The sequence below is a fragment of the Anarhichas minor genome, unplaced genomic scaffold, assembly GCF_050575085.1.
Source record: "Anarhichas minor isolate MPS153535 unplaced genomic scaffold, ASM5057508v1 ptg000021l, whole genome shotgun sequence".
NCBI classification, from domain to species: domain Eukaryota; kingdom Metazoa; phylum Chordata; class Actinopteri; order Perciformes; family Anarhichadidae; genus Anarhichas; species Anarhichas minor.
In genome coordinates, this window is record NW_027466467.1 from 3,677,384 (window position 1) to 3,699,956 (window position 22,573).

The window sequence follows — 22,573 nt, forward strand, 5'->3', positions numbered from 1 at the left end:
TTTATGCATAAGCGTATTTATTTAAGAATATCAAGATTAAAATTATATTAAAAGTCACTTGCACAGTAAGAATAAGAGAAAATAAAGCATGACTACTTATATAATATATGTATAGAATATAAATAAAAGTTAAAAAGATGGATGTAGAATTAATGTGTGTGTTAAAATTATGTTACGTTGAATAGTATGTCTTGTGGGTGGCAGTAATGTTTCATAGAAGTGAAGCTACTGCTGCACACTCCATTCCACTAGGTGGCGGTAATGCGCCTCTAAACTGGTCAACCACCAGTAAACACCAACGAAGAAGATGATGTTTCATAGAAGAAGAAGACGACTGGCACTGACTTGATGGGAGTATTTACAGATACCAACTTGTGTGAATATAATAAACTCAACGTCATTTAAAGCAGAGGTTTATTCATTTTGAATTCAATTCTCTACTTTTGCCGGTTTCTTCTTCGGGTTAGCATGTTAGCTATTTAGCGTAGCTAACTGTATAGTAGTTCCACCACCAGGTGACGTCAGGAAGGTGACATATATAAATAGGGAACCACGCGACTTACCGATAACGTTACAGGCGTAGTTTAACGATTATAGCTAGTGTGGGTTTTTTGCCTTTAGTGTCCTCTTCCTGCCGCCGCGGACTTCATGTTGAACCACCTATCTGCTGCCCTCGCACTGCTCCCTCGCCGCCTCCTGCTCGCCTCCTCACCGAGGACTCTGACCAGCCTCCTCGGCAGGATGGAGATGGACCACACCGCCGCGGTGAGGTGTCTCCCCGGTGAGCCCAAACTCACCATCTCCTTCCGCCTGGTCGACGGCAGCCACAAGAACATGCTGCGGGACCAGGACGAGCCGCTGGGCAAGGTCCTGGTCCGGATCTCCAACGGCCTCGCCAAGGGCCAAGGTAAGAAGTCGAAGAAGAAGAGGAACAACAACAAGGGACCGCAGCCGGAGCCCGCCGTGGTGAAGCTGTACCACGAGGGTGAAGAGGTGTCCGACACGGTGCTGAACTCAGAGGCGTGGCGGGACGGATCCGTGCTGCACGTGGGAGACGTTGAATACTCGATCCGGAGGAACGCTCCCACGTTCGTCACCGCGGAGCTCCCGGTGGCCCTGCTGGCCGGGTTCCCCGTCTGCCCCAACCTGGAGGTCGAGTTTGGGAACCTCCAGGACTGCGAGTTCACGTGGTATAAAGAAAATACCCCAAACGCAAGGTAATTAATTACACTGTAAAAACATACAGTGGCGTTTTTATATGTAAAAAATAAGGTGGGACACCAACCACGAAAGATTGGCCAGGTCTTGTACACAAACGCATACAGAAAGAGAGACAGGAAGATGGAGAGACAGACAGACAAAGAGAGACAGACAGACATTTAGAGCTTGTGATTTGGGCTGCATAAAGAGAAGGTTTTTAAAAAGTCATTTTTCTCTTTCTTGTCACAGCCCTGAAGCTGCCGAAGAACTTCCATGTCAGGACGGCAGCTGGACCGAGGTAGGATGTGGGAGAGTCCACGTCCCGTCCAATCAGGACATCGGCTTCAGGCTCAAGCTGCTCTGCACGCCAAAAGATGGAGGACGCAGTGGCCCAGCCAAGGAGCTGGTCTCTGTGGGGGCCGTAGAGGCCGGACCAGGCGTGTGCACGTTCGACAACCGCCACGCGTACACCGTCAGAGAGGCGGAGTGGCCGGCAGTGAGGGTGGTGACGTACAACATCCTGGCCGACGTCTACGCTCAGACAGAACTCTCCAAGACGGTGCTTTACCCGTACTGCGCGCCCTATGCCCTGCAGCTGGACTACAGGCAGAACCTGATCAAGAAGGAGCTGGCCGGATACAATGCTGACATCGTCTGTCTGCAGGAGGTCGACAAGGGTAATTATGGCGGGAAATTACTCGTTGCTTAAGAAGTTTGTCTCCATATTTTCTGTCATCGGGTGGATGTGCATGTCTGCTCTCTGACTTTCTTCGTGTCCTCTGGACTCTGTAGGGGTGTTTTCAGACAGTCTGACTCCAGCTCTGGATGCCTTCGGTCTGGATGGTGTTTTTAGGATCAAAGAGAAGCAGCATGAAGGACTGGCCACTTTCTACCGCAGGTCAGGTCTGCCAGCAGCCACAGTCTGAAGAAAATGTTGCAGCCACATATGATGCACATGGGCACAGGCTGTCATTTAAAATGTTTAGATAGCTGTCCAACAGTACATGTGAGTGTTAGTGCTACAAGTAAACTCAAATACTCAACTGTTCTGAGTATGAAAGACGTGTTGCAACATTTACACTTTCTTTTATATTCACAAACAATGAATGAAATAACAGCAAAATAGTGGATATTAAACTCTGTAATCCAGCTGGTGGCTGTATAACGCCAAATGTTAGCTTTTAGACGTTTTATAAATTAATTAATTTCCTTTTCTACTCCTCAATTAACTGGACTGATTGTGTCTACAGCTGCAGGTCTAACGTGTTGTTTGTCAGGTATAGAACTCGTGTTATAGTTACTGAACAGTTCCCCCTGGTGGAGAATCCACAGTCTGACAGTAAAGGTCGGGTTTTGTTTGATCGGAACAAGTTAATTTCACGTTGGATATCAAAAGTGTTTATTGTTGTTCAAAGCTGATTATCTCGCAGGTCAAACCCTCCACTGCTGTGATCACGCCTCTCTTTCCTCTCACAACCCAGGATGTATTGTAACCACCGTGTTTAGTTGATAATATATAAGTGAGGTTATAACTATAAAATAATTTTGTCTTGTTTAGGTCAAAGTTTCAGCTGCTGAGTCAGCATGACATCGTGCTGAGCGAGGCTCTGACCTCTGACCCCATCCATTCGACGCTGCTGGAGAGCGTTTCTGTTAACAGCGCTCTGAAGCGCAAGATACTGCAGAGGTCCACCGCCATGCAGGTACTGCTGTTCACCCGCTGTACTAACTCACAACGACACACATTTTTGCCTTTTTGTGACATTTAATGAGCTAATAAGTTCATCAAAAGAATAATAGACAAAAATAATAATAACAAAAATAATCAGGGTTTACACATAGACTGTATGTAAGAAGTTTTTTAGCAAGGAAAGCTGTTAAAATTAACTTTCATGAAGTGAAAACACACCGTGAAATGATTTAAGTTCTAAAGCGAAAACACGGACAACTCCCAGACCAGACAACGTTGTGGTAGTAAGCCCCGCCCTAAAGCATCCCCTGCTTTATGGTCTGTTTGACTCTAAATGGACCATAATTTACTAAATGAACATCATGCTGTATTGAAGAAGACTTGAAACTAGAGATTGAGACCATAAACTAATGTTTAGAATGTTTACTGAGGTAATAAATCAAGAGAGAAGTAGAGTCATTTTCTCATAGACTTCTATACAACCAGAGGAGTCGCCCCCTGGTGGACATTAGAGAGAATGCAGGTTTAAGGCACTTCCGCATTGGCTTCACTTTTCAGACCTGGAGGTAACCGTGTTTACTACACTGGTGACACACTTTGGTCGGCTTTGTGAATCTGCGTTGTGACTCTTGTGTTTCCCGACTCGTTTCTCTGCAGGTCAGTGTGCTCGAGGACCTGAAGAAACCAGGCAGGAAGGTCTGCGTGGCCAATACTCACCTGTACTGGCACCCGAAAGGTAGAGCGGCTCATTCCTCTGTGAACACACCTGAGTCACTGATGTCAGAGAGCAGAGGGACGACTTGTACCCTTTAATCTGTGCAAGGACACATTTCTAAACGACTGAATTAATATCTTTTTTTTTTTTTTTTTTTTGAAGGAGGGAATGTTCGTTTGGTCCAGATGGGCGTGGCTCTGCGACACCTGAGTCACGTGATCAACAAGGTCGCACCTGGAGCCCCTCTGCTCTTTTGTGGTGACTTTAACTCCTCCCCTAACTCAGGTAACCTGAACTCAAGCCCACAGCAGCACCTGTCTCCACCAGTATTCACTTTGCCTTAACTTCAGTTGAGGCTCATACGACTGTTGACAATATTCGACTTGATGCATTCTGTGTTTGAGTCATTTGTTCGTCTTCCTCTTCCTGTCTGCAGGTGTGTTCCAGCTGCTCAGTGAGACAGCGGTTCCTCTGCAGCATGCAGACTGGAGCAGCTCTGGTCCGGAGGAGTCCTGCAGGATGGAGCTGCTCTCTACTTTTCCCCCTCTGCTGAGCGCCTGCAGCCAGCCGGCCTACACCAACTACGTGGGAGGATTTCACGGCTGCCTGGACTACATCTTCATACAGCCGGACAGCATGCAGGTACTGATACTGATACTGGTACTGATGCTGCTAGTACTGGTGTACTGGTAATTTGGTCTGAAAAAAATCAATCTTTTATCAAAGGGCCATTGATGCACCATGGGTAAGTGTTTTACGCAGGCAAAAGAGTTCATCGTCCATGTGATATTCTCTCTCTCTCTCTCTCTCTCTCTCTCTCTCTCTCTCTCTCTCTCTCTCTCTCTCTCTCTGTCTCTCTGTCTCTCTCTCTCTGTGTGTGTGTGTCCAGGTGGAGCAGGTGATCCCTCTGCCCACCCACCAGGAGGTCACCACCTACGAGGCTCTTCCCAGCGTCGCTCATCCCTCCGATCACATCGCTCTGATCTGTGACCTGCGCTGGAACCCCTGACCTTTAACCTCAAACCACCTCCTGGACAAAAGAAAATGGAGAACCGGGTCACCAGTCGCTCCTTCAAACACATCCTGACTTTGGATTTTCTTTAAATTTGAATGAAGTCTCAGCATAAAAAAACCTGCAGGTTAGATGGAGATCGATGAAAATTACAATGCGACATTTACTGTTGTGATGAAACCCATATTGTATTATTTAAAGTACAATAATTAAGGAATTCTAATCGCTGATATTCAGTGTTGGGGCTGTTAATGGAAAAAGTGATGAATTGCAAATAATAATTTTCGTTTTTAAAGTAATAATTATTTGTGTGGTACTCCTGACAGAAAACTAAGTCGCCGTACTGCATCATTTTAGGTCGATAATTATTGTTAATCACAGATCTTATTAGCTCCTCCTCACCCTCTGAAACAGCTGTTTAAACACATTTTAGTTCACATGGACTTTTATTGGCTCAAATACCCAATGACAAATAAAATATTAATATTTTAACAAAGGTATTTATTACTATTATTTGGCCAAACAAGTTGCTCAGTGGTTCTTTAAGTCTTGGGTAAATTGATAAAGTTTGAGTCTACAGCATGAATCTGATTCCTGGCTCATTCTTGAGTGCTCTGTTTTAATTCTTATATTTTATAGCAACATTCAAAGGCAGCACAGGACGAGGTGAACGTCTTTTGACTGTTTTGGTCAATTTAAAAGCGCCTTGTGGAACAATATATTCACTTCTCATAATCCTGTGGAAGAAGAATTAGTTGTAAAGTTAGAGATTACTGTAGTTAAAATACACCATGTAAGTCAAAAACATTTTTCCGTAGTAAGTTGGAGTTAAATTTGTGATCAAGTCAAAATCAAATTTTTATATATATTATATATGTATATTTTTTATGTTATGAACAAACCCAACGAATAAATACTTTTTTTAATAAAGATATGGATCGAGGTCCGAAAGTAGGTAAACAAGCTGTCAGCTGTCAAATGTGAACGCAGTGAATTCGCCTTCCATCGCCACGCTGTTTTTCTGTGATTGGCCAGAAGTCGTGAAGAGGCGGGACCGGAGTGTTTGGGACATACCATTGTGTTCTGCGTTAGGGGGCGTGATGAAACGTATAAATAGAGGTTACGGGATAAGTGAGATAGTCATGGTGATTTGGCATATTTTTCGTCAATAGAAAATAATGAAATAAGAATATAACACGTCTAACGTTGGTTTTGGAAGATTTGCGTTTTTCATTTAAGTCTCCGGTTAATTTACACACCCCGTGTCAGTGACAGCGCCGAGAGGCAGACCATCAAGGTAGCCAAAGTCAGCTAGACAGACCGGAAACTGGATGATGTGGCCTTTTAAAGTAAAATCAACTTCAACTTTTTTCCTAAAGATTACTTATATTTAAATAAATTTAATAATTTAGTGTAGATATGGCATACAAATGAAAACGAAATGATAGCCTCTAAAGATCGGAATTCAGGCTTGGATTTGTTGCTGTTATTGTATACAAATCAGCAACTTTTTCTCAAGTTACACTTGTTTATTGTTTTTCTACTTTTTAATAAACTTAACACTGTAGAATAGGTTGATTTCATATTCCCACGTTTTGTTGTCTCTGGGTAATAATAATTGTCTTTAATTGCAATTAGACATTTCTGAATTTTTGAATTTTTACTTTCTAGCAGTGGGTTCCAACTTGCAAATCTTTTGTCTAAGCCAAAATAAAAACAGTGCCTCACATTGCAATATGTCTCTCGATTAAGAAATTAGTTCAAAACGACTAACTAAACATAGTGCTTTTATTTTGAAACCATTTACCGGATGTTTGACGTGTCCCGCTATCTCACTTGACGCTTGATCCGCTTGACAGGAAGCGAAACAAGAGAATCCGGATTTAAACGATCTTACGTGTCATTCCCACAGTTTCAGTCATTCAGAAATCACTTTGGAGACTTTTGCTCTAACAAAAACTCACGTAAGTAGTTTTCACCCTCCTTACGCACTCTCACACAGACTGAAGACAGCAGTTGGCTGCTATCTACCTGTTGTTAAACGCTGTTTATTCAGTAATGTATCTAACGTTAGCTCAACTAAGCTAACAGCTGTTAGCTACAATCACAGGAGACATGAGCACAGTCTGTTTTATCTCTTGGCTCATAAGCTACACAATACTTACAGTTTATTCATAAATTATCGTATATATTATTGTATATATAGTAGCTACAGTAGCTGCTTTAATCTGTGTGCCCTCGTTTTATCTCCTCTTTATTCTGTTTGTTTTGTTGATACTTCACTAAAAGAACACGAGCCAGACTTCATACATACATTAATGGGTTCTCTCTCTCATGGGATCATCTTGTTGAGACTTTATGAATGAATCTTTACAACTCTCTTCTGAGAAATAAGCAAACTAACTTTAGTCAGACTACACTTCTTATTTTAGGATTTGTTGCTTTATATAACTGTAAATGTATTATCTTTTGGGTTTCGGTCAAACAAAAAACATTCAAACACATCAGTTTGAGCTCTGAGACATAGTGATAAACATGTTCATTTCTTCAAGTGTTAATTGGTTTTATTAATCAACAATATAGACAGTTGTAGTTGTTAGGATTTAGTTAAAAGGGAGAATCTGGCTGGACGAGTTTCCAACATGCAATATTTATCTTATGACTCAAACAAGAATGCAATCTGACAAGTGTTTATGTCTTCTCAGTAGTGCCCCTCTGAGGCCCAAATATGAACTTTTTCTTTAATGTTTTGAAGGTTGACAGATCAGAGGAAAAACCAAAATAAATAACTGGAGAAATCCCCAGTTTGTGCCTCTCATGTATCACTATTACATTTGTGTCACAGGTGCTAACGCCACAAGCATGAAGGCTCTGATCCTGGTCGGGGGTTACGGGACCCGGCTGCGGCCGCTCACGCTGAGCGTCCCCAAACCGCTGGTGGAGTTCTGCAACAAACCCATCCTGCTGCACCAGGTGGAGGCACTGGTCAAGGTACGGAGTAGAGTCCTGTTCATGGGATCCCACATTTTAAAATCCAACACACCAACTTTACTGCTGAGGTTGAAGGTCTCTCACTCTCTCTTTGTGTGTGCACAGGCCGGAGTGGACCATGTGATTCTGGCGGTGAGCTACATGTCGGATCTGCTGGAGAGAGAGATGAGAGTCCAGGAGGAGAGAGTACGTACCACAAACCGTCTCGCTCTGACACACGGTTCCAGCTGTGATGCACATCGGCAGCAGAAGGGTCAATTCACACAAATCACCAAAAACATTCATCCACAGTTTGTTTATTCTCTTGAGATTTGACCTCTGCTGCCACCACATTACATGGAGACAGATGCTTTGACAGACTCCAAAAAAATCGAATCCATGCTGCTTTAATTTAGTGAAAGTGAAGATTAGATAACCGGTTACGTCACCATAAAGCGACGTAATCTCTCCCTCTCCCGTTTTATTTTGAAGGCCAGAGGGAAACCGTAATGTTACCATGAACACATCTTAACTGTTTTCATCCATGTGCACAGATTTGTCTTTCTTCAGCCGTTTTAACTTTTGATATAAAATATTGTCTAATAAATAAGAACCTGTTGGACATATTTTATTAACCAATTCAATCTTAAGTCAAAGTTTGTCATGATTTATAGTTTATTGATGCATCAATTCATCAATGAATGAATCAGTTGATCATTAGTGACTTTGATTATTATTGACGGCTTGTTAATGAACATTCTGAGTGTTCTTTGGTGTCCTGAATGTTTCACTATCTTCTCTTCAGCTTGGGATTCGTATCTCTCTGTCTCATGAGAAGGAGCCTCTGGGAACGGGTGAGTTTCTCTTGACTACAGACAGGAAACTCTCTCACTCTGCACCACAACAACGTACATTTAAAAAGTAGCCAGTGGTTGGAATAGTGTGTGTGACTTTGTGTGTTTGTGTGTGTGACTTTGTGTGTTTGTGTGCAGCGGGTCCTCTGGCGTTGGCTCGAGAGCTGCTGAACGTCGACAACGAGCCGTTCTTCGTCCTGAACTCGGACGTCATCTGTGATTTTCCGTTCAAAGATCTGCTGCAGTTTCACCACAACCACGGCAAAGAGGGAACCATCGTGGTGGGTTTTTTATTTATTTATTTTTTGGGGTCATTTTCGCCTTCAGTTAACAGTGAAGCTTCTCACAATACGTTTTCATTTATGACATTTATTTAGTCTTAAGTTGAAACTGTGGATCAATGTTTTACTGCCATCTAGTGGATAGTGGATTGTTCCTGTACTGCATTGTTCCCTGTATTGTTCCCATGTTCCCTGTACTGCTCTTGTTCCAAAGAGAAAACATTTAGATTCTAGGATAAGATTTGGATGCAAGAGAACACATTTTTTGACTTAATTTCAGCACATTTGAATAAAACTTAGATTGATTTTAGTTTTGGGTCAGTTTTCATGTTTTTGTTTTAAATTCTGTTTTGGTTTCACTCGTCATTCAGAGAATAATGTTATGATGTTAATGTGTGTGTGAAGGTAACGCGGGTGGAGGAGCCCTCTAAATACGGCGTGGTGGTGTTTGAGGCGGACAGCGGCAGAATACACCGCTTTGTTGAGAAACCGCAGGTCTTCGTCTCCAACAAGATCAACGCCGGCATTTACATCTTCAATCCCAGCATGCTCAGCAGGATCCAGGTGACTCTCGCACGCGCACACACACACACACACACACACACACACACACACACACACACACACACAAAAACATTTGTGAAGTAACGAGTAAATGTGTGAATGTGTTGATACGCTGTACTGGCATATAATTATATTTGTGACTTTGTGTGTGTGCAGCTGAGACCCACATCCATAGAGAAAGAGATATTTCCTGTCATGGCAGAGGAGGGACATCTGTACACCATGGAGCTACAAGGTAACAATACTACTACCTGCAGTACTACAACACAGATCTATAATACACACATTTATTTTATTTATGGCTGCAACTAACAAACATTTTAATTATTGGTTAATCAGTTAATTATTTTTTAAAATAGATTAATTGATTCATTTATCAAATGTCAGAAAGCTGGATCAGTGACAATGGGGCCGATCTATTCAATTTGATATTCATACACCGTATAAATTATATTCTGGAATTTAAATTTTAAAAGTTTTGACCCATTTGTTGCGGCATTAAAAAAAGTTTACACTTGAATTGTAATTTCTGTCAATTTAGAAGATTTTTAACCACGTTGCTGGTGGACAATTTATTATTTTAACGATAAATGATAATTCAGTAAATCTATGTATTTATTTGTTACATTTCGTTTTACAAAGTTAGGGAAAGCGATGTTAAACTCCAGCCTGATGTTGTGTTGCACATAAAGCAATGATTCCAGTCTCTTCCACACATTGAGACTTACAGCTCATTGATTAAACACTGATGTGGGATCAGCACGGATTAAACAAACAGCGTATTAACTGGTGAGTTTTAGAGGCGCTGGAAGGCAGATTCTGTTACCTTTGGACGGAGCCGGGCTAACTGTTTCCCCCCCGTTTCCAGTCTTTATGCTAAGCTAAGTTAGCCAGCTGCTGGCAATAGTCTCATGTTTAGCGTACAAACATGAAACTCCTCAACTAACTTTGGCAAGGAAGCAAATCATTTTTTTAAATTTTTTTTTTTTTTGTCTTTTCCTTTATTTAACTTTTTAGCATTTCATTTGTATTCATTTTAACATCTTTATCCAAAAATATGGATGATACAAAAAACTTAAAAGGCAATAATTCTATATACATATACACATATACAGTATTTACATACACATCCTGTGTACTAGTACCCTGTTCCCTTTAATGTAAGCCAGAAACATTTGCCGTACTTTTAGTTTTGCTTGGGACTTTATTGTCTTTTCCTTTATTGCTCTGTTGTCATCGTGTTCCCAGGGATTTTATTTTAACGGTAACGTGATGAATATTTTGTGGGAAGTTGACCTGTGTGCTCGCTCTGGTCTCACAGCTCTACCAGACGTAAGTGTCTTCTTCTTCACACCCGAACTCACGTAGTTCTGGAGTTTATAGAGAAGCACCGATGCTAAACAAAAACACACTGAAACCCGATTAGGACCGTTTATTTAATCTTTACCCCCCAGCAGGCTGGACTCTGTAGTGTTCAGATGGAGATAATAGCAGATCAGTATCTGGGAATCTGGTCTCGGTGCTTCTCTAGATCCTCGTCCCTCTCGGGGAGCGATCAGCTGAAGCAGTGGAAACATCTAGAAGTTTTAACATTTAAAGACTGATTTGTTGTCAGCGGAGGTCAGTTCATGACGAGCTTGTGCTTCAGCATCTCAAGTAAGCTTCTGCTTCTGTGTCCTTGTTTCCACGATAACCAGCTTCTCCCACTGAGTGTCTCTGTATGTTTGTTTTATTTGTTCGTCTGTCTGCAGGGTTCTGGATGGACATCGGTCAGCCTAAAGACTTCCTGACGGGGATGTGTATGTACCTTCAGTCGCTGAGACAACACGCCCCCGAGAGGCTGCGCACGGGGCCCGGATTCCTCGGCAACGTTCTGGTGGTGAGTCCAGCTCGTTGGCGTTTCTATGTAGAAATAAACACCGTGCCCGATGATGACCCTCCTTCCTCGCTTCTCCCTCTGCAGGACCCGACGGCGCAGATCGGGGAGAACTGCACCATCGGCCCGAACGTCTCCATCGGTGCCGGCGTGGTCGTGGAGGACGGCGTGAGGATCAAACGCTGCACGGTGCTGAAGGGAGCGCGGGTTCGATCGCACTCCTGGCTGGAGAGCTGCATCGTGGGCTGGAGCTCCTCTGTGGGCCAGTGGGTGAGTGAAGAGCACAGAGGGCGTCAACCTCCGGTTCTGAAAAGTGAAACTAATGCTGAAGTGCCTTAAAGCTGCATTCTCTCTAATGGCCATCAGGGGGCGACTCCTCTGATTGTATAGAAGTCTATGAGAAAATGACTCTACTTCTCTCTTGATTTATTACCTCAGTAAACATTGTAAACATGAGTTTATGGTCTCAATCTCTAGTTTCAAGTCTTCAATACTGTACAATGTGTACTGTCGATACTTTTCATGATTGCTGTGATGATGATGATTTCTGGGTCAATCTGTGTCGTCAGGTCCGCATGGAGAATGTGACGGTGCTGGGGGAGGATGTGATCGTGAACGACGAGCTTTACCTGAACGGTGCCAACGTGTTGCCTCACAAATCCATCAACGAGTCGGTCCAAGAGCCACGAATCATCATGTAGCAGCGGACAGAGGAGAAAAAAAAACCCAACGCCTTTTTATACGGACTCGACTAAATACCCAAACTGTGCCAGAAGAGAGAGAGAGAGATTAACAGACGAGTGGAGAAGAGGGGGGAAAAAAGAGGACAAGAGAAGGTTTTGTTCTTCTTTTTTTAAAGTTAATTTGGACTCGTTTTTAGCCCTGCTTAACTGCACCAATCCGTCAATCAGAAACAATGGCGTAAGCAAAAAAGCTGTCAAAAAGCAGCCCGGCCCATCAGGAAGGTTTATATTTGTTTAAACGTCTGTCAGAGCTGCAGGTAAAAACATTGAACGCTAAAGTCCTGAACGTGGTGGATGATAAATATCTCCTGTGAACACTATTTCGATAGAGGCGAAGTCCCGCCCCCTTTCCGGTTGACCACCATGGGACCGTATTTCGGGAAAAAACCTGTACGATAGTCAACGATGAGAGACGTATAATTATTTGATCCCTTTAGAATTGTGCCATAAGTAACGCATATTTAAAATAGATTTTTGCACATCAAGAAAGTTGCATTTTGTTGTAAAACTCTTGAAGTGTTCCAGGATGTACTAACGCAAACAACGGGTCTCGCTCGTCCTTTCGCTTCCCCGGCTCATAACAAGATTTGCTGGATAAAACACGTCAGATAACATTATAAGATAGATGATGGCTAAGCTAGCTAGCTAGCTAGTCAAGGTAACGGCTGTGTTGGTGACGTACATTGAGCGAGACGAGAGATGTAGTTCACTGATCGGTTTCACACGAAACTAAATAATACTACAACAAACTAAGGTCCCATGGGGGGCACCGGAAGGGGCGGGGCTTAGCCTCTCTATAGGGCGAGGGCTGGTGTGGGCTGGGTGTCTGTCAGGTGGTGGAGGGATTAATATGAAGCCTGTTCAGCGGGCGATAAAGAGCAATATGAACACTGCTGTTAAGATTCACTATGCACACAGCTACAGAAAACAGGCACTGAAGGATCGTAATGCTACAGAGACTGGAATCATGACTGACACTGAGATTTCTGATCTGACATGTTCAACTAAATGCAGTATAAGTTAATTCTTTGGCCTGTTGGGGGGGGAGGGGGGGGAGACACAAGCTGTAAACAATCTAACATTTTTATCACGTGGTTTAACAAAGAGTTGATTATTATCTGATTTGAGTTGTTTGTGTCCACTAGATGAATGTAATTTGATCGGTTTCTATATAAAGATATTGATTAGTGCCGCGTTAATGAGTTGTAGAGCAGGAGTCGAGTGTCTCGTTGTCTTGTTGAACTTGACAGGTTTGTCGTTTCTGTTCTTTTGATCTGTTCTTCTGCGCTTCAATGATGAGCTCGTTACTGCTCTTTAAAAAGTGAACAAAATGTAGCAAACCTTTTTAATATCTAACTGCAGTTTATCAAGTATATTTACAGATGTTTCCGTCAGGATGCATCTGGGATATTCTACTTGTTTTTCATTTATGTTTAAGTGTTTCTTTAAGAGTACCTTAACGCCCCTGAAGACCTTTTTTTTTTGTTTTGCTGACCTCCAGTGGTTTAACTTGTCACTTTGCTGCGATGATGTACAGGTGTACTCCGGGACACTGTGACATCACTAATGGGTGTGGCTACAGTTACAACAGAAGTGAAACGAGCGAGAAGCTATCCACTAGAGAACAAAACACGTTTGTCATGACACAAGGTGAATTTATTTTTCCTGTTTCATTCTTGCATTACCTCAATATCTGTAAGAAGTTTGATGAATCTCAATCTTTAAATTGCTGACTACTCATTCCTTACACACCAGGAAACTAAATCGTTGGGATGAAAGATGGAAAAGACAACTTTGCTGCTCTTAGATCTTCATCACAAGTGGGGCAAAACATGTAAAGTTTGTCCCAAAGGTGGCGCTCGAGTTAAGTTGATAGTTGTTCCCTAGATCTGTATGGTGGCCATTCTAGGACATTTCAGACTCGGCTCATCTTTCATCACTCGAAGCTGTACTTTCTCATCCGCTGTTAGCTACAACTAGCATGTTAATAATGATGTTAACATGCTAATGTTGTGATTTAGCTTGTTAGCATGCTAACATACAAATTTTTAGCATGTTCCCATCTTCCACCACAAAGACCCAAGAGTTTAATTCCTGAACCTCGTGCTTCCTCTTTTGTGGTTGAAGCTCATCATTGAAAGGAGATAAACATGCAAATCTTTAGCATGTTAGCGAACCATTTTAGCATTCATCTCAAGCAATTGAGAAATTCACTCTTTACTTCTAAGAGAACTGAAATGTTGGACACGCGAAAACTTTTGTCTTGTTAGTGACACTGGATGAAAAGTCAGGATTCAACCTTTTTGGGGGCCGTGAATTTCTGAACCCAATTTTCATGTCAATCCGTCCGATAGTTACAGACTGATGTCAGACTTTTTTAGATTTAGGTATATTAATGAACGTAGAGGGAAGAGTCTGTCGGTCTTTTAGGCAGATTTCACTCCTCACATTCGAATGAAGGGAATGGATGAAGCTTCTAGAACTGTGTGAAAAACAAGACATTTTAACATTCAATAGACACCTGGTAGTATAATAAATTGTCAAACTTCTACAGTTGAAGGTTTCTGAAACTCGTCCCATGTTTTTGTCACGTCAGCAGCTGATCGACGGTATTTAGAACATGTTAGGACTTTGACTGTGTCTGACTGAATGAAGTCAATTCTTGTAATGAAGCCTTTTTAAAAAAAGAGAATAATATAATCGAATGACCACATTCACATGTCGCCTCATCTCTTTTGTTTTGTCTTGAAGTGTCACTTCCCTCCATTGCACACATTAAGATCAGTTTACTGGTTATCATCAGATCAGCCTGTGGAAACCGCTGTGTGACGTCGTCTCTGATGTCATAGTGATGTCATTGGGGAAATTTCAGTTTGAGGTTGTTGGAGACTACAAACGTAGAACAGTCTGCGAATCGAACTTTACCAACTGTTTACCAGGCACAGAGGGGTTAAATAAAAGATGCTGGCAAGTTGCATTATGGGAAATGTAGGATCCAGTGTTTCAGAGCTTTATACTGTCAGTATATCTGCTGCTTTGATGACACCAGTTTCTTTTTGTCCATTATAAAATGAATCAATGTACAGATTATAAGAGTAATGTTTTCTGTGGTGTTTGTTTTTTTCTGTTAGAGAAACAACAGTTGATCTTTTTTTATTTGGGAGAAATGGTTCCCATAAAAGAAATTAAATTGAAGTGAATTTTATCCTCTTCTCTTCTGTGATGTTGATATAAAGCTTAAATATGAAACCTTTCTTATATTGAATATGAAGTGTAGACACTTGTTTCCAAATTGGACAATAAGGTCTGATCTTCAGAAAACAATGTTTGACATAAAGCTAAATATGATAAAATATGATTTACTTAGGATGTGATCTATCTCAAAATATACTCTGACTACAGCCGCTCATCTCCTAGCGACAAACTGTACACAGATATATGATTATAGGATATTTTTTCCTTTGTATTACTTCATTCCTGAAATATTAAAGACTTATTTTATTATAGCTACTTTTAAAATATAACGACGTCAATGTCAAAGCATCACTTCTCTTGTATTTAAAAAAAATTTTGATCGTTGCAAAAAATTTCTGAACACATTTTAGTGTGAAACCATTTTGACTTTAATGTTTTAGTTTTTAAATCACGTGTGCAACATTCCCTGGAAAAAACACAAGCGGTGAACGGATACAAAACACCTGTAATTACCACGTATCACCACAGGTGTCACCAAAGAGAACAAAACAGATCTTCTAGATTTTAACGTTTAGCTCAAAATCAAGATTGAATTTAAACTCTTCACAAGTTCAAAAGAAGTAATGCCTCTAATAACACAACCATTGACAGTGTAGACTTAAATTGTAACTATAAAAGCAAAATAATAAAAAATCATCAACTTGCCCAAAAAGCAAGTCGAAGAATATATGATTCCTTACAATGAGTCACATCCCCCCCCCCCCCCCCAAGAAAGACAATACAAATGAATACATTGGAGATAATAACTGTTTGTTTGTATTATGTATATATGTTCACAATATTCTGACATAATTAATGCTCAGATTGTCCCTGAAACACTGACACTCTTAATTTATGTAATCAGACATTTGCCTTAAATCAAAAACCAGAGGAAACGAGGAAATCAAAACTCCAAATTGCATTAAATGTTTTTCTGTTTCACTCCTAGAACTTGATTAGTATCACTGATGTGTCACATGACAGGTTTTCTGAGCATTTCCTACTACTATACCAGACCGCACAATGAACGAACTTGAGATCCTCATTGGTTCGTAAAACAGGTCAGGCATGTCACAATGTCACACACAGGGGCGGACTGCGGGAAACAAGTGGCCCGGGAGTTACTGTCAGACCGGCCCACTCAATGCACGGCGCTTTGCCCACTCAATGCATCGCACGTATCGACCAGTCAGTGGCCTACTTGGAAAAATACCCATACACTTAACATTATTTTTGATGATTACAAAGAAATTACATCACATATGTTTTTTTTAATAACATTTAGATCCACCAATTTGCCTGGATGGACACATGGAATAAAATGATACTGGCTATTGTAACACTCCAAGGTAGGTATAGTTAGCTAGATGAATATGCTTAACTCTGGCTAGTATCAGATGGTTATACGCAGTGGCGGCTGGTGGAAAATGTTCACGGTAGAGCTGTGCCACATCCAAACAATTTCAGCAAACATCCCAGAATGATTTAATGCAAAAAAATTAAGGTATCAAACACATATTACTACTTTGCAGTTAAATATTTAACTTTTATTCCAACATGAAAAAAAGCAGTAAATAACACTTTGACAAACACGTCAGGACATCTTATTTTTGTCACCCTCACAGGGAATTCAGTATAATATAATAATATATATCATATAATAATATTCTGTATAAGATAATAATATATATATCATATAATAATATATATATCATATAATATATATCGTATAATATATATATATAGTATAATAATATATATATCATAATATTCACTATAATATAAAACACACACACACACACACACATATATATATATAATTATTTATTTATAACTATATATCATGTCTCAGCAGGTGCTTCATGTCTCTCTCCCTAACTGTCCGTGCTGGATCTGTCCCCGTTGTTTTAAAAAGCTAAATAAGTTATTAGCATGACGTCATCCAGCTAGCCAAACCTGCCTGGTGTTCAGCTAGGAGAGAAGCTTCACATGTACTGCTTCCCTTTCCCGCTAGTCTGCTGTCTGATTGTGCAGTTTCTCCGCCAAAGTTCTCATCTCAAACGGCTCTTGGAGTGCTCGCGCTCTCCTGTAGAGACGAGTCCGGACGGGAACGTGCAGCTTGGGGCAGAATCTATTTGAGGACGCTGATTGGCTAAATTGTATGTCACTCATTTATATCTCTAATCGCATCATTGGCTAAACTGCTTCATAGACCCGCCTCTTTGGGGCAGTTTCGCCAGCGCCCCAGCCAGCTGAGACGTGCACACGCGGAGAGGACGAGCAGGAAAAGCATATATTTACCGCATATATCATATTTTACACATATTACTGGGCGATTCCATATTTCAAAAACACAAATATTGACAATTTGTATAGTTTATTATTATTTATTTTATTTGTTGTGGTTCAAGGTGGGGCGGCGCCCTAGCGCCCTCTATTGACCAGCCGCCACTAGTTATAGTATAACTATATAGAGCCTTAATAGAATAGAATAGAATCGTACTTTATTTATCCCCAAGGGGAAATTTGTCTGTGGCAGCAGCAAACAGGGTTACACAATAGAATAAAAATATTAAGTGTGTAAAATGCACAATATATATATATATATATATATATATATATATATATATATATATATACACACATATACAGGAATGAATGTCAGCAGAGAAAGACCACACAATAACGAAACTGGAATCAGAGGGTAGAACTAGTATGAACTATATTGTAGAAATGAACAGAACAGAACATACGATGGGGTGTGAACATCAGTGGTATCAGTAGTGTTGCATGCTGGGTGTGTGATTGTGTGTGTGCGTGTGTGTGTGTGTAGGGGTGCTGCCGGCTCGCGCTCAAAAACGGCTTCGTCTGCGAGCGAGTGACGCAAGTGTTGAGTAGGCTAGAGTGATTGACATTTAATAACACCTAAAACAAAGTTAGACTGACGGAAGAGATTAGATGAGTAAAGAAGATGGAAACCATGAGTGTGAATACAGATTGCGAGGAGTAGTATGAATCTCAGTCAGTGATTACTAACTCCAGGTATTAGAGTCAATTTAACGTGATCTGTGAAGCTTAGAATATAGTCGGGGCCGGCGATGAGAGAGAGAGAGAGAGAGAGAGAGAGAATGCCGGAGCTAGCGGGGGCGGAGGAGGGGGTGGTGGTAGTAGCGGAGGGGATGTTCTTGACGAGCACTGTTTGGATATAGAATCACAGGACTGTATGAGACCATCTTGTCCGAGATGCTGGAGGTCAGGTTGTCCAGGTGTTTGGCCTCGTCTATCAGAGCTCCTGAGAGCAGCTGTGGATCCTCCAGCAGGGGGCAATGCTGGACTCTTTCCACTGCAGCCTTGTAGTTCTGCAAGAATGAGACGTCTTCAGCTCTCAGCTCGTCCTCTGTGGCTCTGACTATGTCTGAAAGAACTGCCATCTCTCTGCTCAGAGCCTCCATCTTCTCCTTTATCATCTGACTCTTCTGCTCCTCTTCCTCCCTCAGTGCAGCCATCCTGGCCTCCTCTTCCTCTTCTAGAAACCGGTGAAGCTTCTTAAACTGCTCCTTAATCTGCCTCTCTGTGTGTCGGGCCTGGACCTTCATCTGTTCTGCTGTTTGATCACAGTTTCCTTTAACTTGTTCAAAGAGATTCAGTTTCTTCTTTAAGGGCTTCAGGGATTTCTGGATCTCCTCTTTGAGATCGTGTGCAGCTTCATCGATGGGTCTGAATCTGTGGTTGTTGTGTGTTTTTGATTCTTTGCAGACGAGACACACCAGCTCCTGATGGTCCAGACAGAAGAGTCTGAGTTTCTCAGAGTGCCGACTGCAGAGACTCTCTGAAGCTCTCTGATCTCTCTCCAGTAAAAAGGCCTCACACAGGTTCTTTAAAGCCAGGTTACGAGGTGGATCATTTAATAAATGTCTTTCCTTACAAACTGGACACTCTTGTATCTGTTTCTCTCTCCACCAGTTCTTCACACAGTCTTTACAGAAGCTGTGGCTACACGACAGAACAACAGGATCGTTGTAGATTTCATAGCAAACATGACAGCAGTGATCCTCTTCTGATCGTGAAGCCATTTTGTCTCCGAGTGAAGCTAAAAACAGAACACAGAAATAAGTTTTACTTTCACTTTGACACGTAGCTCCACTAAATCTCCTGCCTCCAGCATATAGACGTGTGTGGGAGAGAAATCAGCAGCAGCTTACAGTAGCAGTATTTCCTCCTTTCTGTGACTTCTCTCCGTCGAGTTTAATCTGCTGATCAAAGTTGAACACGCTGGGCTGGCTGCGCTCAACGTTTGACTCCGCCCACGTTGAGTTCCGCTCTTCCGGGTTGAGGTTGACTCACTCCACTGCACCCTCTGGTGGCGGAAGCATTACAGCACATTGACACGTCAACACTGCATGAGCCACTAAATTATGAGCTGCAGCCTAGAAAATATATTACACCAGTACAATTAGAATATAATTAGTGCCTGCATATAAAGAAATAAGGATGCAACTGCAAATTGACCTGTTAGCTGAATTAAATTCCATTATACAAATAATTGTGATGTCACCTTATAAACAATGTCAACCTGTTAAAAGTGGGACATACCAAAGTTATCAATGAACATACACCATTTCCACCACAAACTTATTATTCAAATAACATTGTATTAATGTTATTCAAAAACCCATGATACTTACATTAAAAAAACACTTAATTCCTATTTTACCTTAATTACCATATAATTACCATACCATATACCATAATTTGCAGCCTCTTGAAATGTCTAACTTTTTTGCTTCTAGCTCCATCAATCAATTTGTGAAATATGGGTCATTGCTATTTTTTTTTAATGTTACAAGTTTATAATTGTATTATTTTATTGTTCACATAAAGTTACTGCCTATCTTGATTTATAATGCTATTGTACCGCACCATTTTATATTCCAGAAGAGTTTCCTCATGAGGATGTCGACATACTGACGTCTACATTAAGTTATACCACCTCCAGTAAAGAGAACAGAGACTCAGATGACTTCTACGTCCTCTTTACTTCACAACATGGAACACAATTAACACATTAATTACAACAAACAAAAACAAAGGTTCAACTGCAGATATTTAGTTTCACTGCTGCTCCTCAAAAGAAGCAACAACTTTACATTGTTTAATGCCAACTGCCTCCATACAGAAAAACTCATCAGTTTGTAACTGGAATGAGAACATGAATAGAAAATCCAAATTGTTTAGTATCACTGATATGTCACATGATGGCATTTCTCAGCATTTCTTAGCATTCTTAGCTCATGCATTTAGAAACTAGGCCACAAGCTTGTTGATACAGAGACCTTCATTGGTAATATCTTCAGTGGCAGTTCATTGTAGGTATCAATGTATGGAAACAGTCCGTCAGTGAATCTGTGTGTGAAGGTGTGTATGTGTGTGTTAGTATCAAGATCAGAGAACGACAGTTTTCCTTTGTCAAAGTCCAGATGAACTCGGATCCTCCGGAGCTTCTTCTTCACTGACAGAACTTCATTTGGGAGCGGTGGGGAGGTTGCTATGTACTCTCCATCCTGGAAACATATATCCCAGTATCCAGTTGAGATTTGTCCATTCTTTTGAACAGACTCATTTATCACACCTAAGCTCCAGGCCTTATCATTTCTAACTTCACAATCCCAGCTGTGAGTCCCAGAGTTAAAACCCTCAGAGCCCAGAACAACGCGATGCTGATCAAACCTCTCTGGGTTTTCAGGAAGCTTCTGTTTCTCTCCTTGTCTGACACTGGTCAGGTCTTCAGACAGGATGAGTTCTGGATGAGCAGTGTTTGGATCCAGAATCACAGGACTGTATGAGACCATCTCCTTCATCTTGATCCAGATGTTGAAGGTCAGGTTGCCCAGGTGTTTGGCCTCGTCTATCAGAGCTCCTGAGAGCAGCTGTGGATCCTCCAGCAGGGGGCAATGCTGGAGTCTTTCCACTGCAGCCTTGTAGTTCTGCAGGAATGAGACGTCTTCAGCTCTCAGCTCGTCCTCTGTGGCTCTGACTGTGTCTGAAAAAGCTGCTATCTCTCTGCTCAGAGCCTCCATCTTCTCCTTCATCATCTGACTCTTCTGCTCCTCTTCCTCCCTCAGAGCAGAGATCCTGGCCTCCTCTTCCTCCTCTAGAATCTGGTGAAGCTTCTTAAAATGCTCCTTAATCTGCCTCTCTGTGCGTCGGGCCTGGACCTTCATGTGTTCTGCTGTTTGATCACAGTTTCCTTTAACTTGTTCAAAGAGCTTCAGTTTCTCCTTTAAGGGCTTCAGGGATTTCTGGATCTTCTCTTTGAGATCGTGTGCAGCTTCATCGATGGGTCTGAATCTGTGGTTGTTGTGTGTTTTTGATTCTTTGCAGACGAGACACACCAGCTGCTGATGGTCCAGACAGAAGAGTCTGAGTTTCTCAGAGTGCAGACTGCAGAGACTCTCTGAAGCTCTCTGATCTCTCTCCAGTAAAAAGGCCTCACACAGGTTCTTTAAAGCCAAGTTACGAGGTGGATCATTTAATAAATGTCTTTCCTTACAAACTGGACACTCTTGTATTCGTTTCTCTCTCCACCAGTTATTCACACAGTCTTTACAGAAGCTGTGGCTACACGACAGAACAACAGGATCGTTGTAGATTTCATAGCAAACAGGACAGCAGTGATCCTCTTCTGATCGTGAAGCCATTTTGTCTCCGAGTGAAGCTAAAAACAGAACACAGAAATAAGTTTTACTTTCACTTTGACACGTAGCTCCACTAAATCTCCTGCCTCCAGCATATAGACGTGTGTGAGAGAGAAATCAGCAGCAGCTTACAGTAGCATATATAATTAGTGCCTGCATATAAAGAAATAAGGATGCAACTGCAAATTGACCTGTTAGCTGAATTAAATTCCATTATACAAATAATTGTGATGTCACCTTATAAACAGTCAAACTGTTAAAAGTGGGACATACCAAAGTTATCAATGAACATCTCATATTTCCACCACAAACTTATTATTCAGCAGCTTACAGTAGCAGTATTTCAGTCTTACAGTAATCCCAGTGTTACCTGTGCTCCCAGTATTTCCTCCTTTCTGTGACTTCTCTCTGTCGAGTTTGATCTGCTGATCAAAGTTGAACACGCTGGGCTGCGCTCAACGTTTGACTCCGCCCACGTTGAGTTCCGCCCTTTCAAAAGATTATGATTTTTTTTAAATAATTTTGACTATGTTCTGGAAATCTCCCGGAAATTATTTGTATCCCCCTGACTGTCCCTACTACTCCCTAATAGTACTTAGGAATGTCATATGACTCGTGTCATTTGACGCCCACATCTGTTGAATGATGAACACACCCATCAGGTGCTCAGGTGGGGGTGTTCCCCTTTTACTGTCCACTTAGAGATAATGAAAGTAAATACACGTCATCATATCACGAG

General features: G+C 41.5%; 4 protein-coding genes across 6 annotated transcripts; 2 read left to right on the forward strand and 2 right to left on the reverse strand.

Annotated features, from left to right (window-relative positions):
• The first annotated feature begins 307 nt into the window (after positions 1-307).
• Positions 308-5,203, forward strand: pde12 (phosphodiesterase 12). The gene is made up of 8 exons (XM_076095594.1): positions 308-1,217; positions 1,450-1,877; positions 1,993-2,098; positions 2,759-2,903; positions 3,548-3,626; positions 3,768-3,890; positions 4,042-4,247; positions 4,495-5,203. The coding sequence occupies exons 1-8, from the start codon at positions 649-651 to the stop codon at positions 4,612-4,614; spliced, it is 1,776 nt and encodes a 591-aa protein (XP_075951709.1). The 5' UTR covers positions 308-648; the 3' UTR covers positions 4,615-5,203.
• Positions 5,204-6,459: 1,256 nt separating this feature from the next.
• On the forward strand, positions 6,460-15,110 carry gmppb (GDP-mannose pyrophosphorylase B). Its single transcript, XM_076095597.1, has 10 exons — positions 6,460-6,581; positions 7,463-7,608; positions 7,714-7,794; positions 8,393-8,441; positions 8,580-8,722; positions 9,128-9,286; positions 9,443-9,521; positions 11,038-11,165; positions 11,250-11,432; positions 11,732-15,110. Exons 2-10 carry the CDS (start codon positions 7,480-7,482, stop codon positions 11,861-11,863), a joined length of 1,083 nt encoding a protein of 360 aa, XP_075951712.1. The 5' UTR covers positions 6,460-6,581; positions 7,463-7,479; the 3' UTR covers positions 11,864-15,110.
• A 2,734-nt stretch (positions 15,111-17,844) lies between these two features.
• Positions 17,845-19,470, reverse strand: LOC142954533 (E3 ubiquitin-protein ligase TRIM35-like). The gene is made up of 2 exons (XM_076095599.1): positions 19,342-19,470; positions 17,845-19,229 (listed from the first exon to the last, which is right to left on the reverse strand). Exon 2 carries the CDS (start codon positions 19,210-19,212, stop codon positions 18,277-18,279), a length of 936 nt encoding a protein of 311 aa, XP_075951714.1. The 5' UTR covers positions 19,213-19,229; positions 19,342-19,470; the 3' UTR covers positions 17,845-18,276.
• A 686-nt stretch (positions 19,471-20,156) lies between these two features.
• LOC142954927 (E3 ubiquitin-protein ligase TRIM35-like) lies at positions 20,157-22,309 on the reverse strand. Of its 3 annotated transcripts, none has more exons than XM_076096293.1 (2): positions 22,205-22,309; positions 20,157-21,854 (listed from the first exon to the last, which is right to left on the reverse strand). In XM_076096293.1, the coding sequence occupies exon 2, from the start codon at positions 21,835-21,837 to the stop codon at positions 20,437-20,439; it is 1,401 nt and encodes a 466-aa protein (XP_075952408.1). In that variant the 5' UTR covers positions 21,838-21,854; positions 22,205-22,309; the 3' UTR covers positions 20,157-20,436. The 3 variants fall into 3 exon arrangements, with proteins under 3 accessions (XP_075952408.1, XP_075952409.1, XP_075952410.1); XM_076096294.1 differs by having other exon boundaries at positions 22,166-22,226; XM_076096295.1 differs by having other exon boundaries at positions 22,188-22,214.
• Between the last annotated feature and the right edge of the window lie 264 nt (positions 22,310-22,573).